The sequence below is a fragment of the Hipposideros armiger genome, unplaced genomic scaffold (genome assembly GCF_001890085.2).
Source record: "Hipposideros armiger isolate ML-2016 unplaced genomic scaffold, ASM189008v1 scaffold_270, whole genome shotgun sequence".
NCBI classification, from domain to species: domain Eukaryota; kingdom Metazoa; phylum Chordata; class Mammalia; order Chiroptera; family Hipposideridae; genus Hipposideros; species Hipposideros armiger.
This window is the reverse complement of record NW_017731620.1, coordinates 449231-463475: the sequence shown is the minus strand read 5'-3', so window position 1 is coordinate 463475 and position 14245 is coordinate 449231. Positions and strand designations below refer to the sequence as shown.

The 14245-nt window shown below is 36.9% G+C and overlaps 1 protein-coding gene across 5 annotated transcripts in view; it reads left to right on the top strand.

The window, feature by feature from the left end:
• Nucleotides 1-14245, top strand: part of XRN1 (5'-3' exoribonuclease 1) — a 175859-nt gene that overhangs the window by 83672 nt on the left and 77942 nt on the right. For all 5 annotated transcript variants that reach the window (XM_019656937.1, XM_019656939.1, XM_019656938.1 and 2 more), the window contains exons 28-30: nucleotides 6958-7014; nucleotides 7150-7282; nucleotides 9817-9886. In XM_019656937.1, coding sequence (XP_019512482.1) covers nucleotides 6958-7014; nucleotides 7150-7282; nucleotides 9817-9886 — 260 coding nt within the window. The remainder of the gene's footprint in view (nucleotides 1-6957; nucleotides 7015-7149; nucleotides 7283-9816; nucleotides 9887-14245) is intronic.

Sequence of the window (14245 nt, the reverse complement as noted above, 5' to 3'; positions counted from 1 at the left end):
TGATTCCTCCCCTCTCCCAAGTCCTGCAGTGAGCTCCGGGCTGTGTCCGCTGCCCTATCTCAGCACTTCCCTCTTCCCTCCTCGCGTTCACCCCTGTTCACCCACCTTCATATGTTTCATTGTGCAGATCTCTCAGTTGTGTTTGTAGCAGGGAGTCCTTAAATGAATTCTAGCTGTTCAACTTGTAACTTCAAGGGGAGACACCAAGCAACCACTCACGCTGCCATGCTTCTGACTTCATTCCTTGTAGTGTTTCTTTTTTGTTTTTTTCCACTTTTTTTTTTTTTTTTTTTTTTTTTTTAGCTGAGCCATCCCGCCACCTGTTGGCAGCTCACGGCTGCTCAGCTCGGGCTGACTCGAACCGCTGTTGCTCAGAGCTCAAACTCTTGAGCGAGCTCTTAACCAACTGAGCCACTCGGCCGGCCCTTCCTTGTAGTGTTTCTAATTTTAGAAATTAATATTTTGTGATTCTACTCAAAATAGAAAGTTTTTGATTGAGAGATAAGGTTAATCCCTATTACTTGCTATTCTAAGTTCTTTAAAGACACAGTTCATCTTTTTATAGAACATAAAAATTTTATTAACTTTTACAGAATTACTTCTAAAATGTACTTTCTCACTCACAAACTCATTTAGCTACTAAATATTTTTTAAATCCCACTTAATCTTTCCTATTTTGTATATCTTGATTTTAAAAAGCAGTAACTTTCTGTATAGGCATAACTATTTTATCTATTTTTGATCCCCTACCTTGATGTAATAGAAAATGGATTAACTATTTCTTTTTTTAACTCTTGATTTCATATTCCACACATTTGCCTTTTTATAAAAATGATACTGCTTTTTTAACACAGTGCTCTAATAACAGAGTAAGTCAAGACTGGGCTCTAAAGCCATCTTAGTACCCCTATCCCTCTTTCAATACTTATAACCTTAGGCAAGATACTTAACCTCCATGACTTTGTTTCCTCATTGGTAAAACGATAATAAAATAGTACGTACCACTTAGAGTCATCAAAAGGATTAACTGAGCTGATACATGTAAATTCCTCTTATAATAATAATGCCTAGCTATTATTAATGCCTAATGATGCTTGGCTAATATTATTATTATTTTTTTATTTATTTTTATTTGAATTCTCTTCTCACATACTCAAGAGCTGTGATTACAGTCTGGGAAATCACCATAGATGACTATCTCTTAAGGAAAAAAATATAAGGCTCAGAGCTAAGAGTTTCATCTTTTGAAAGGTCATTGATACTCAACTGAGGATAGAACGCCTGCATTTATTTTTAATTGTCTTTCAATGTAGAGTAAAATCTTATGTCCAACATTGTTTTTGAACTGAGTTTTATACTTATCAAAAGTTTATAACTTTAAGCCCCCCCCCCCAACTTTTATTTTAACCCATTTGGATGCAGAGCTTTCTAAAATGTTTTTTTTTTACTTTACTTTTTTTTTTACTTTACATTTTTCACTTTACAAACAGAAGATACATGTACAAAGTTGTAGTCTAATGTTTTGATTACAACATTTTTAAAATGTGTGTGCATATAAATAAGACAAATTTTTTAAAAACCTGTTAATGTGTCAAGGAGGTACAGTTATAAGTAATTGCCTTTCCTTTTAGTGCTATAATGTTATTAGGGTAATAAAGAAAAGGAGAAAAAAACTAAAAACAAACAGCATTCTGAACATAATTTAAGCTTTTCTTTATAATGCAGGGTCATCATTAAAAGTATCAGTTTTGGGTCGGCCGAGTGGCTCAGTTGGTTAAGAGCTCCCTCAAGAGTTTGAGCTCTGAGCAACAGCAGTTCGAGTCACTGCCCGAGCTGAGCAGCCACTGACAACAAGTGACAGGATGGCTCAGCTAAAAAAAAAAAAAAAGAAGAAAAAAAAAAGTATCCGTTTTATTGGAAAGTGATTCCCAAACTAAGCTACTGGAGGAGCTTTGTAAAAAACACGCATTCTGGATTCTACTTCTACAGCATTACTTCTCAAACTTTAATGTGCAGATGTATCATTGGAGGATCTTGTTAAAATATAGATTCTGATTCAGTAGCTTTGGGAGTAGGCTTGAGATTTTGCATTTCTAACAAGCTTGCAGGTGGTCACATTTTGAATAGCGGCCCTAGGACTTATTTAGTAGTTGTGGGCTGGGCGTATTGTGAAAATTCCCTGATGTATTAATTTGCCTAATAAATCAGGTTTAGAAGTGACCCCTTCTATAATGTGATAATGCCTAGGAATATATTAGATCATATGAGTTATTTTTTTATATGGACTTCTTCAGGCACAGTGCTTGGGTCATTTTTTTAAATTAAAAAAAAAATTTTCAACTGCAGTTGACATTCAATATTACATTAATTTCAGGTGTATAGTACAGTGGCTAGACATTCATATAACTTATGAAGTGATTCGATTCCCCCCAAAAAGTCTAGTACCTACCTGGCACCATACATATTTATTATATTATTGGCTATATTCCTTATAATGTACGTAACATCCCATGATTATCTTGTAACTGCCAATTTGTACTTCTTAATCCCTCCCCCTTTTCACACATCCCCCCCAACACCCCTCCCATCTGGCAATTATCAGTTTGTTCTCTGTATCTGCAATTTTTTCTGTTTTGATTATTCATTTATTTTGTTTTTTAGATTCTACATATAAGTGACATCATATGATATTTGTCTTTCTCAGTCTGACTTATTTCACTTAGCATAATACCCTCTAGGTCCATCCATGTTGTCACAACTGGTAAGATTTCATTCTTTTTTTATGGCCAAGTAATATTCCATTGCATATATTTACCACATTTTCTTTATTCAATCGTCTATTGATGAGCACTGGGGTTGCTTCCGTATCTTGACTATTGTATATGAAATGTCTTTCTTCGTCTCTTATTATAATCTTTGTTTTAAAGTCTATTTTGTCTGGTATAAGTATTACTACCCCAGTTTTTTTTTAATTTCCATTTGCATGAAATTTCTTTTTCCACCCCTTTCAGTCTGATTGTGTCTTTCAATCTGAAGTGAGTCTCTTGTAGGCAACATATGTAAGGGTTTTGTTTTCTCCTCCATTCAGCCACCCTGTGTCTTCTTGTTTGGAGCATTTAATCCATTTACAGTTGAAGTAATTATCGATAGGTATATAGTTATTGCCATTTTATTATTCATATTTTTATCATGTTTTCTTCTCTGTAAAGAAGACCCTCTAAGATTCCTTTTGGTTTGGTGGTGATGAACTCCTTCAGCTTTTTCTTGTCTGGGAAGCTCTTTATCTTCCCTTTGATTCTAAATGCTGGGTAGAGTAATCTTGCAAGTCCTTGCTTTCCACCACTTTGAATATTTCATGCCAATGCCTTCTGGCTTGCAAGGGTTTCTGTTGAGAAATCAGCTGACAGTCTTATGGGAGCTCGCGTGTACGTAACTGCTTTTCTCTTACTGCTTTTAAGATTCTCTCTTTGTCTTTAACCTTTGGCATTTTAATATGATGTGTTTTGGTGTGAGACTCTTCGGGTTCATCTTTTTTGGGACTGTCTGCACTATCTGGACTCGTGTGTCTGCTTCCTCCCTAGTAAAGGAAGTTTTCAGTCATTATTTCTTCAAGTAGGTTTTAAGTCCTTTCCTCTCTCTTTCCTCTTTTTGGTACCCCTATGATGTGAATGTTGTTTGGCTTGAAGTCCCAGAGGTCCCTTAAACTCTTAAACTATCCTCTTTTAATTAATTAATTTATTTATTTATTTATTCATTTTTTCTGTTCCAATTGGCTGTTTTCTGCTACCATGTCTTCCAAATTGCTGATTTGATTCTGTGCTTTGTCTAGTCTGCTGTTGATTCCCTCTAATGTATCCTTGATTTCAATTATTGTATTTTTAATTTCTGACTGGTTCTTTTTTTATGTGATTTCTATCTCTGTGTAAGTTCTCACTGACTTTATCTATTCTTCCTTTAAGTTCATTGAACATTTTTATAACCAGTATTTTGAACTTTTTATCTGGTAAATTACTTGCCTCCATTTCATTTATTTCTTTTTCTGGAGTTTTGTCCTGTTCTTTCATTTGGGACATTTTTCTTTGTTTCTTCATTTTGGCTGCCTTACTGTGTGTGTTTCTACATATTAGGTAGATCTACTACATCTTTCAGTCTGGGGAGTGTGGCCTTATTTAGTAGGTGTCCTATGGGGCCCAGTGGCACAGTCCCCCTAGTCACCTGAGGCAGGTGCTCCAAGTGTGTCTCTTTTGTGAGTTGTGTATGTCCTGCTGTAGTTGAGCCTTGATTGCTGTTGGCATGTTAGTGAGTGTGATTGACCTTCAAGCCGATTGTTTGTGAACACTGGCTGTGACTACAGTGGACAAGCTATAGTGTGGGGGCTGACCCTACAGAGTAGGATTCACTGTAGCTCAGCTCTGGTGCCTGCTGAGTCCACCCTTTGGCTGTATCAGTTGTGGAGCTAATTGGGTGGTGTTTTCTTATGGTCTAGAGCCAGTCACCAGGTGTGCTGAGTCTGGGGCCTCTTGGGAGGGGCCCCAATGCAGGCCCAGGTAAGCCACTGCCTGTGTCCTGACCTGGGCTGCCTGGTAGGAGCTACAGAGTCATCTGTGGTTGGTAGCTGCCTGTGCTGGAATTGGAGGTACCTGGGAGAGGCTACATTGCGAACCGAGGCCGACTGCTACTAGTGCCAGGAGCTGCTGAACAAGAGGTATGGGCATACTGTGGCCAGCCTTTGCTTGTTTGAGATTTGTGGATCTTTGAGAGATTTTAGGAAAGTCTGCAATGTGGACTGCGGGCGGCAGCTTATCAAGAACAGCTCCTGAAAGACATTAGGACTGGTGCTCAGGTTGGGTAGGGCAGACTCTCAGGGAATCACCAGGGTGGGATGAGTTTGATGGTGACACAGATTTGGCGCCTGCCTGCTTTTGCAGGCTGGGTGGGGTTAGGACTCAGCAAAAGAACAGTGATGCCTGCCAGCAGTTTGTTCCCAGAGAGAGCTGCCCCTATAGCCTTAACCCTGCAGCCAAACAATTTAGTTTCTCCCCATATGTCCCTGGCACGTTTTGAGCTGCTGCCTCAGAGCTAGAACTCAGAGCAAGTGAGTCTGCCAGTGGGTAAGTCCATGCCCAGGCCCTTTAAGAGGAGTGCCTAGGACTCCATGAACCCTTCATCTCACTATGACAGAATCCCCACTGATTTTCACAGCCAGATGTTGTAGGGTCTCCTCTTCCCAGTACTGGTAATCTGGACTGTCAGGCACAGTATGGGACTGGGACCCCTCACTCTTCCGGGGGACCTCTGTAACCAAAGTATCCCTCCCATTTTTTAATCACCAAACATGGGTGTGGGCCCAATCCATTTCACATCTCCATCTCTCCTACCAGTCTCAACGTGGCATCTTCTTTATATCCTTAGCTATAGGAGTCCTGTTCAGCTAGTCTTCATGTGGTTCTCCAGGGTGACTGTTCTTTAATTTAGCTGTAATTTTGATGTGGTCATGGGAGGAGGTGAGCACAGCATTTGCCTCCTTTGCCATCTTGACTGGAAATCTTGGGTCTGCTTTTAAATATAGTTTAAATTTCTTTTATTCTTTCTACTTTCTGCTGTTGTCAGTGGAGACCAATTGTACTCTGTTAGTTCTTGTAGTCTGGAAACATAAACACCTTGTCAGAAACGCCTTCACTTTTCACCCTATTTAAAATTGCAATCTCACCCCACATTGTTGGTCTCCCTTACCTGCTTTATTTTTTCACTATGCTTTTTACCTTCAGACATGCTATATATTTTTCTTATTTTGTTTTTATTATGTTTCCCTCAACTAGAATAAAAGAACAGGTCATTGTTTTATCCCCAACAGCAAAATCAATACATGGTACATAAATGGACTTCAGTAAATATTGTTGAAAGAATAAGTGAAATGCCTCTATAATAAAAGAAAATAGACTCTGTTTATAGGCTTGAACATTTTACAGTGCACAAATACATGAACTCTGTAGTGTGTGGTCTCTGTAGCCTAGGACTGTTTTATGTCCTTTGGTACTTTTTTCCATAAGCTATGTTCTAAAAATAGGCGGTTGCCATATAAGTAAACTGTTTCCACTTTTCTCATTAGGTAAGAATTCACTTTTTTAGAAAATTTAATATCAATGGTAGTTGTTATGGATTGCATTGAATGTAAATTATTCTCTCATTTTTATTAGATAGAACAGGTAATAGTATTCCCATCTTTAAATAGAAGGAAGCTGATGTTCAAGTTAAGTGTGAGTTCCTAGAACTAACAAGTAGCAAAGATAGGACAAAACTCTTCTTCCAGCATTTTTTAGATGATCAAAAAATTCAAACATCAAAGCCTGTTTCACAATAGATTCCAAAAGCAAGAACTGTTAAATGAATGCCACCTTAGTATAATATTTATAGTACAAAACCCACAATGTTGTCATACTTTATACCTTTTTTTAAAAAAAATTTAAGTCTTTCTTGACAATTGTATACAATTCTTTATAGAGGGGAAAAGAGCATTTGAATAGGATAGCATTCACATAAAGTTTAAATAGATAAATCTAATCTTTTGTGTTAGAAGTAAGGTTACATTTGGGAAGGGTAGTGACTGGGAGGGAATACAGGGGGTTCTTATGTTGTGCTTAGTAATGTTCTGCCTCTCTTGAACTAGGTGTGGTTATGCTCATACTGTAAAAATTCATCAGTCTGTATACTTATAATTTTGCATTTTTCCATGCAAATTTTTACTTCCATCCTTCCATCCATACTTTAATTTTTTTACTTAAAGTAAAAAATACTTTAAGAATTTATTATTCCTCCTTGCTGCATCTGAAGAATTTAAAATATTTTTTTAATTTCTCATTTCATTTGCCTTCTTGAAATTTAGACAAGTCCAAGTACTGAATAATAAATTTTATAATTTAATTTTTTTTAATATTTAAATTTTTTTTCTTTCCTCAGCAAAGAAAGAATAATAAGAAGGTACGAGTGACAGTAAAGCCCCATTTGCTGTACAGAGTAAGTTTCCTGTTAAAGAATTCAAAGTTGTTTTTATTTTGAAAATATAGAAAAGACAAAACGTTTTCAATGTATTATTTAAAAACTTTTAAAAATTAGAGTTCATAATAATAATTAAAGCTTTCTTCTCTTCAGCCTTTAGAACAGCAACATGGAGTCATTCCTGATCGGGATGCAGAATTTCGTCTCTTTGACCGTGTTGTAAATGTGAGAGAGAACTTTTCGGTTCCAGTTGGACTTCGGGGCACCATCATAGGAATTAAAGGGGGTAATATCTCAGTTGACATGTCTTCAACTGCTTTTATATTGTAAAGTAAAACACAAATTTCTTTGTCACATCTAAACAGAGAATGACTTAAAATTGGTACAAAACCTAAATCCTCTTATGTTTTACTTAATTTTTTTTTTTTTTGGTTTAGTTTTCAGAGAAAATTCTCCTTTTCTGTCTTGTGTAATCAATCATCTAGGAAGTGAGTAAAAGAACGGGAAGTTGAGTAAGGGCTGCTGAGAATTTGGTAGCTTATATATATCACATTAAAGTTATACAAGACCTTGGCAAGTAGACATGTATTTTCATGAAACTGAGAGAAAAGTATCATACTTCTCCTTACGTAGGCTTTCATCTAATCTTGCTCAGAACTTTACCTTAATTGTCATTGTACTGTCTTGATTTCTGTGGAGAAATAAACATGAAGTATGAGCTTATTTACAGTTAAAAGATTTGAATTAAATGTGCATATTAATTTGAATTTTATGAATACAGCTAGGTTATGTATACAAAACCGACCTTTCAATCTGTTGCACAAGCATAGTTAACACTACTGTACTATATGCGTAAAAATGGTTAAGATGGTAAGTTTTATGTCGTGTTTTTTACAAAAAAAGAAAAATGAGAGAGTGGAGAGAAAAGGGAAGAAGGACTAAGCATCTGAATGTGCCTCCAAGGGAAGCCTACAGTGGGCATCTTTGCTGCATAGATTCCAAAGAAAGTCAACCTGGCAGCAAATAGGGTGCTTAGGGCACGGGTTGCTGGCATCACGTCCCTCCACGTCCTAGCCCAGCCTTGCTCTCACTGTCTGGGAAGGAGGACAGCAGGAGGCCCTGAGCCAAAAACTGCCTATTTAGTACCAGCAGTGAGCTGGGTATCTTTACATTTTGCATTTAACCCACACTACCCCTGAAAGGCAGGGCTAAGTAACTCACCCCCCTTTACAGAGATAAGTGGTAGAGCTGGGTTTGAATTCTCACCTGATTCTTACCAAATTTTGAGCAGTGATTCTCCACATTTTCCATCTTCACATCCTCTTGGGGTCTCCCCTGCTTACATGACTCTAAAAGAGAATTTTCTTCTCTCTCTCTCTCTTTTTTTAACTTTCTTGGATATATTTCTGGCTGCTGGAAAGGGAGAAAGGAGGGTCTGGACTCTAGGTGTGGTAAGGGTCCAATGGGTGTCTGAAGCAACCCTCCTGCTGCTATAGCTCGACCCCCACATCACCTGTTTAGATATTGAGCGTATTGCATTGTACTGGTTAGGTTGTACTGTAAGGCCTTAGGACTGATGACAGAAGTTTCCTTTCTCCTGACGGTTTCTATTGTAATAGTGATTGCGTGGCATTTTGTCATAAGGATTTTAAAGCTACACCTACCCTGAGTGAAGAAGAGCTCTGTCATTGATTAGCCCTGTCTGCCATGGCCATGGACTAGAAAAGAGAATGTTTGCCAGTACAGCACTCAGCTAAGTCCTCATGTGCTCAGTTATCTCTAGTAAGGGAGTGAACAGGTGCCCATGATCTTCTTAGGAAGTGGCCCTTCCCTCAGACAGGAAATGGGAACCTAGAAAGTGAGCCTTATCAATCCTTTAGAGGAGATACTCCTGCCTGTCCTTGAGCCTCACTTTTTCGGGTTTAGATTTTAGGTAAAAGTGTCAGGTTGAAAGGTACAGCTGGACAATGGAGAATGGGTGATTTTTGCAGGTCTGGTTTCAGCTGGGCAATGAGGAACTAGGGATGGGGGAGACATCCCCAGCAGCTAGCATCGTATCATAAATTGCACTATTCAGGGTTCTCTAGAGAAACAGAACCAGTATAATGCAAAGGTGGCAGTGTGGAAAGCGGAGAAAAAGAGAGAAGTCAATTCTGAGGTTATGTGATTTGGGCTTAGAATTCAAAACATTATAGCTAATTACTTCACTTTATCTTGGTGTTATGGGTAAATTTAATCTTTCCAGATACATCACATCATGCTCTCTGACAAGCTGATTCTTCTCTGCTCCTAAGTTTCTTGCACCACAGAGTTTCTCATGAGTTTTATGTCAGTTATGACCATCCGTAATCTACCATGTCGTCTCAGCCAGAGTCTTGTAGTCATCTTGGGCATCTCCACCTTTTTATCTACACAGGTCACCAACTCGTGCCACTTCTATCTAATAGTATATTCATCTTTCCATTCTAGTCCCCTCATTGCTGCCATGTTTTCAAATCTTCTCTGTCTTCTGTCTGTCTTATTGGAAGACCTTCTAAACTGCAAACTCTAAAGTTATGTCTTTTATTAACTCTCTTATTATGAATAATCTCAAACATATAAAAAACAGAGAAAAAAGTATAATTAATCCCCCAGAACATCCAATTTAAAATGTTATTTTACTTTAATACCAGTAAGGTAATCTGTGAGCTTATTTACTTTTCATTTGCTGTCTGTGTTCCCCCACACCATTTTTTCATAGTTATAATGCTTCTTATATTCCAAAAACTCATGCTGATTTTTCATTATATGGTTTTTAAAAATCTCTCTCTCTCTTAACAGCTAATAGAGAAGCTGATGTACTATTTGAAGTATTATTTGATGAGGAGTTTCCCGGAGGCTTAACAATCAGGTGTGTACTTCCAGATGATAATTATACTTTTTGAGTATGTCCATGTGGCCAGTGCCTTTTCATTACTTCTTGATTTGTCCACGATTTGACTTCATATTATATACAAGACATCATATTGCTACTATGGATGTAACAGTGAATAAGACAGACATGTTTCCTACCTTCATGGACCCTTCGTTCTAGTGTGGGAGATAATCAACGATTACAGTATTAATTATTTCATTACATTGGAACAAGTGCTGGGATGGAGAATTTCAGGTTTCTTTAATAGCATGACCTATCCTTACAGTTCCAGAAAGGCTTTCTTGAGGAAGTGATATTTAAGATGGAACTTGAAGAATGAATATTAGTTTAGGGAAAAAGGGAGGAAGAGTGACGAGTAGTCAGGAAGAAGGAATAGCATATGCAACAAAGAACATTTTTACTCATTTAAAATAACTAAAAGAATGCAAGTGTTTCTGAACTTCAGTAACTAAGATGAGAGTGAGAGAGAAAAGCGAGGGCTACACTGTGCAGAAACTTGTAAGCCAACTTTCAGGACATGTTAAGATCTTGGGAGCTTGATGTTCATCCTTAGAGCAGTGCGAAGCCATCAAAATCAGAGATGTGGCATTATCCCATTTGTATTTTTAATGGTTAAATAACTTGAGGAATAGACACATTCTTTGAATTCAGTGACCTGTTAAGTCTTCATCATCTGTTTTAGTGGAGCTCTGGGTACTCAAACTAGGTCGTTGTGGTTTGTGGTATAAATGGCAAGTATAACAATAGAGGCAAGAGACTGAGCTGACCCTTGAGAAGTTTGACTATGAAGGGGAGAGGTTAGGAGGTAGAAGGAAGAGGATTGGATTATTTTCTGTTTTTTATTTAATTTTTAAATTTGTTTCATTTAATTTTTATTTTGTTAAACTTATTGAGTAACATTGGATAATAACATTGTTTCAGGTATACAACTTTATAATACAGTATCTTCATACTCCATTGTGTGTTCACCACCCAGTCTAGTCTTCTTCTTTTTCTTTTTCCTTTTATTTGTTTTGCACGTAGCTTTCCAAATTTCCCAGCAACCATTTATTGAAGAAGCTTCCTTTTCTCTATTGTATGTTTTTGGCTCCTTTGTGGAATATTATCTGTCCATATATATGTGGGTTTATTTCTCTGTTCTCAATTTTATTCCTTTGGTCTGTGTGTCTGTTTTTCTGCCAATACCATGTTGTTTTGATTATTGTCATTTTGTAGTATAAATTGAAGCTAGGGAGTGTGATGCCTCTGACCTTGATCTCTTTTTCTCAGGATTGCTTTGGTTATTCAGGGTCTTTTGTGGTTCCATACAAATCTGATGATTTTTTGTTCTATTTCTTTAAAAAATGCCATTGGGATTTTGATGGGGATTGCATTAAAGCTGTATATTGCTTTGGTAATATGGCCATTTTAACTCTGTTAATTCTTCCAATCCATGAACATGGAACATCTTTCCATTTCTTTGTATCTCCTTCAATTTCTTTTAATAATGTCTTATAGTTTTCAGTGTATATGTTTTTCACTTCCTTTGTTAAGTTTATTCCTAAGTATTTATTCTTTTTGTTTCAATTGCAAAGGAATTGTTTTCTTCATTTATTTTTCTGAAATTTCATTGTTAGTATATAGGAACACAATGGATTTTTGTACATTGATTTTGTATCCTGCAACTTGACTGTAATTGTTTATTGTGTCTAATAGTTTTTTGTTTGGGTCTTTAAGGTTTTCTATCTAAAGGATCATGACATCTGCAAAAAGTGACAATTTGACTTCTTCATTTCCAATTTGGATGCCTTTTATTTCATTCTCTTGCCTGATTGCTCTGGCTAGGATTTCCAGCACTATGTTGAATAATAGTGCCGAGAGGGGGCATCCCTGTCTTGATCCTGAAGTAGAGGGAAAGCTTTCAGTTTTTCACCATAGAGTATGATATTAGCTGAGGGTTTGTTGTATATGGCCTTTATTATATTGAGAAACTTTCCTTCAGTACCCACTTTGTTAAGTGTTTTAATCATAAATGCATGTTATATCTTGTCAGTTGCTTTTTCTGCATGTATTGATATGATCATATGATTTTTATCTTTTGTTTGTATGGTATATCACATTGATTTGCATATGTTGAACCATCCTTCATAGATGCCCCTGGAATAAACCCGATTCAGTTATACTGTATAGTCTTTGTAATGTATTGGATTTGCTAGTATTTTGTTTAGGATTTTTACTTCTGTATTCATCAGCGATATTGGTCTGTAGTTTTCTTGTATTATCCTTACCAGGTTTTGGTGTCAAGGTAATGTCCTCATACAATGAGTTAGGAAGTATTGCCTCATTTTCAATTTTTAGAAGAGTTTGAGGAGAACTGGTATTAAATCATCTTTGAATGTTTGATAGAATTCACTAGTGAAGCCATCTCTGGTCCTGGGACTTTTGTTTTTCAGGAGATTTTGGATGACTGATTCAATGTCCTTACCTGTTGATCTATTTATATTTTCCAGGGTTTTTGTGATTCAGTCTAGGAAGGTTATATATTTGTAAGAATTTGTCTTTTTCTTCTAGGTTATTGACTTTGGTGGCATATATCCTTTATAGTGTTCTCATATAATCCTTTCTATTTCTGTGGTATCCATGGTAACTTCTCTTTCATTTCTGATTTTATTTCTGTCATTTCTCTTTTTTCCTTAGTGAGCCTAGCCAAGGGTTTGCCGAATTTTATTAATCTTTTCAAGACTAGCTTTTTGTTGCATTATTTTTCCTATTGTTTTTTATTCTCTATTTCACTTAATTCTGCTCTAATTTTTATTATTTTCTTTTTTCTCCTGACTGGGTTTCATCTGTTCTTTTTTTAGTTATTTAAGATACAATGTTAGGTTTTCTATTTGGGATTTTTCTTATTTCTTGAGCTATGCCTATAATTATATAAATTTCTCTTTTATTACTGCTGTTGCAGTATCCCAATAATTTTATTTTTATTTATTTATTTATATTTTTAATTGGGAATTGGGAGAGGGGAACAATGTTGAGGAATTGAGAAGGGAGACCAGCCAAGCTGTTGCTCTTCAATCTTAGTTGTGGAGGGTGCCAGTCGCCATCTGGCTGCCCGTCAGCAGCTCGTGGCCTCTAAGCTCAAGGTGCTATGTTACAGTCTTAGTTGCGGGTGGGTGTAGCCACCATCCCATGTGGGAGTCGAACCAGCAGCCTTGTTGTTAAGAGTGCACGCTGTATCCACTAAGCCATTCGGGTGGCGCTCAGCTCAAGATGCTCAGTTCAGTCTTAGTTGCGGGCAAGCGTAGCCCACCATCAAACAGGCAGTCTTGTTGTTAGGAGCACATACTCTCACCAGCTGAGCCAGCCTACTACCTGTTGGCAGCTCAGCTCGGGCACAGCATCACTGGCCCATGTGAGAATCGAACCAGCAGCCCTGTTGCTCAGAGCTTGCACTCTTAAGCTAACTCTTAACCAACTGAGCCACTCAGCCGGCCCTAATAATTTTGATATATTGTATTTTTCTTATTTGTTTTTATGTATCTTTCGATCTATCCTTTTAATTCTTTGACCCAGGTTTTTTTTTTTTTTTTAGTAGCATGTTGTTTAATATCCACAGATTTCTGGTTTTTCCCACTTTCTTTTTGCAGTTTATCTCCATTTTCAAAGCATTGTGGTTAGAAAATATGGTTGGAATGATTTCAATCTTCTTAAATTTGCTAAGGCTAGTTTTGTGTTTCAACATATGGTCTATCCTTGAGATTGTTCCATGTAAACTGGAGAAGAATGTATAATCTGGTCTTCTGGGATGAATGGCCCTGTTAATGTCCATTATGTCCATTTGGTCTAATGTGTCACTTAAGGCTGATATTTCCTTTTTGATTTTCTGTTTGGATGATCTGTCCATAGCTGTCAATGGCGTATTTAGGTAGCCTACTATAATCGTGTTTCAGTCAGTTTCTCCCTTTAGTTCTGTTAGTAGTTGCTTTATATAGTTTGGTGCTCCCTGATTGGGAGAATATATTTTGATAAGTGTTATGTCTTCTTGTATTGGTCCCTTTATCATTATGAAATGTCCATCTTTGTTATTTGCTACCTTTGTATCTTGAAGTCAGATGTATTCTGTCAGATATAAGTATGAGTACGCCTGTTTTTCTCTGGATGCAATTCACTTGGAGTATCATTTCCACCCTTTCACTTTGAGTCTTATATTTGTCCTTGCAGCTGAGATATGTCTTGAAGGCAGCATATGGTTGGGTTTTGTTTTTTGATCCAATGTTCCTTTTTATAGGTGAGTTCAGTCCATTTACATTTAGGAGATTTTTGATATATGAGGATTTCCTATCATTCTATTGTTTT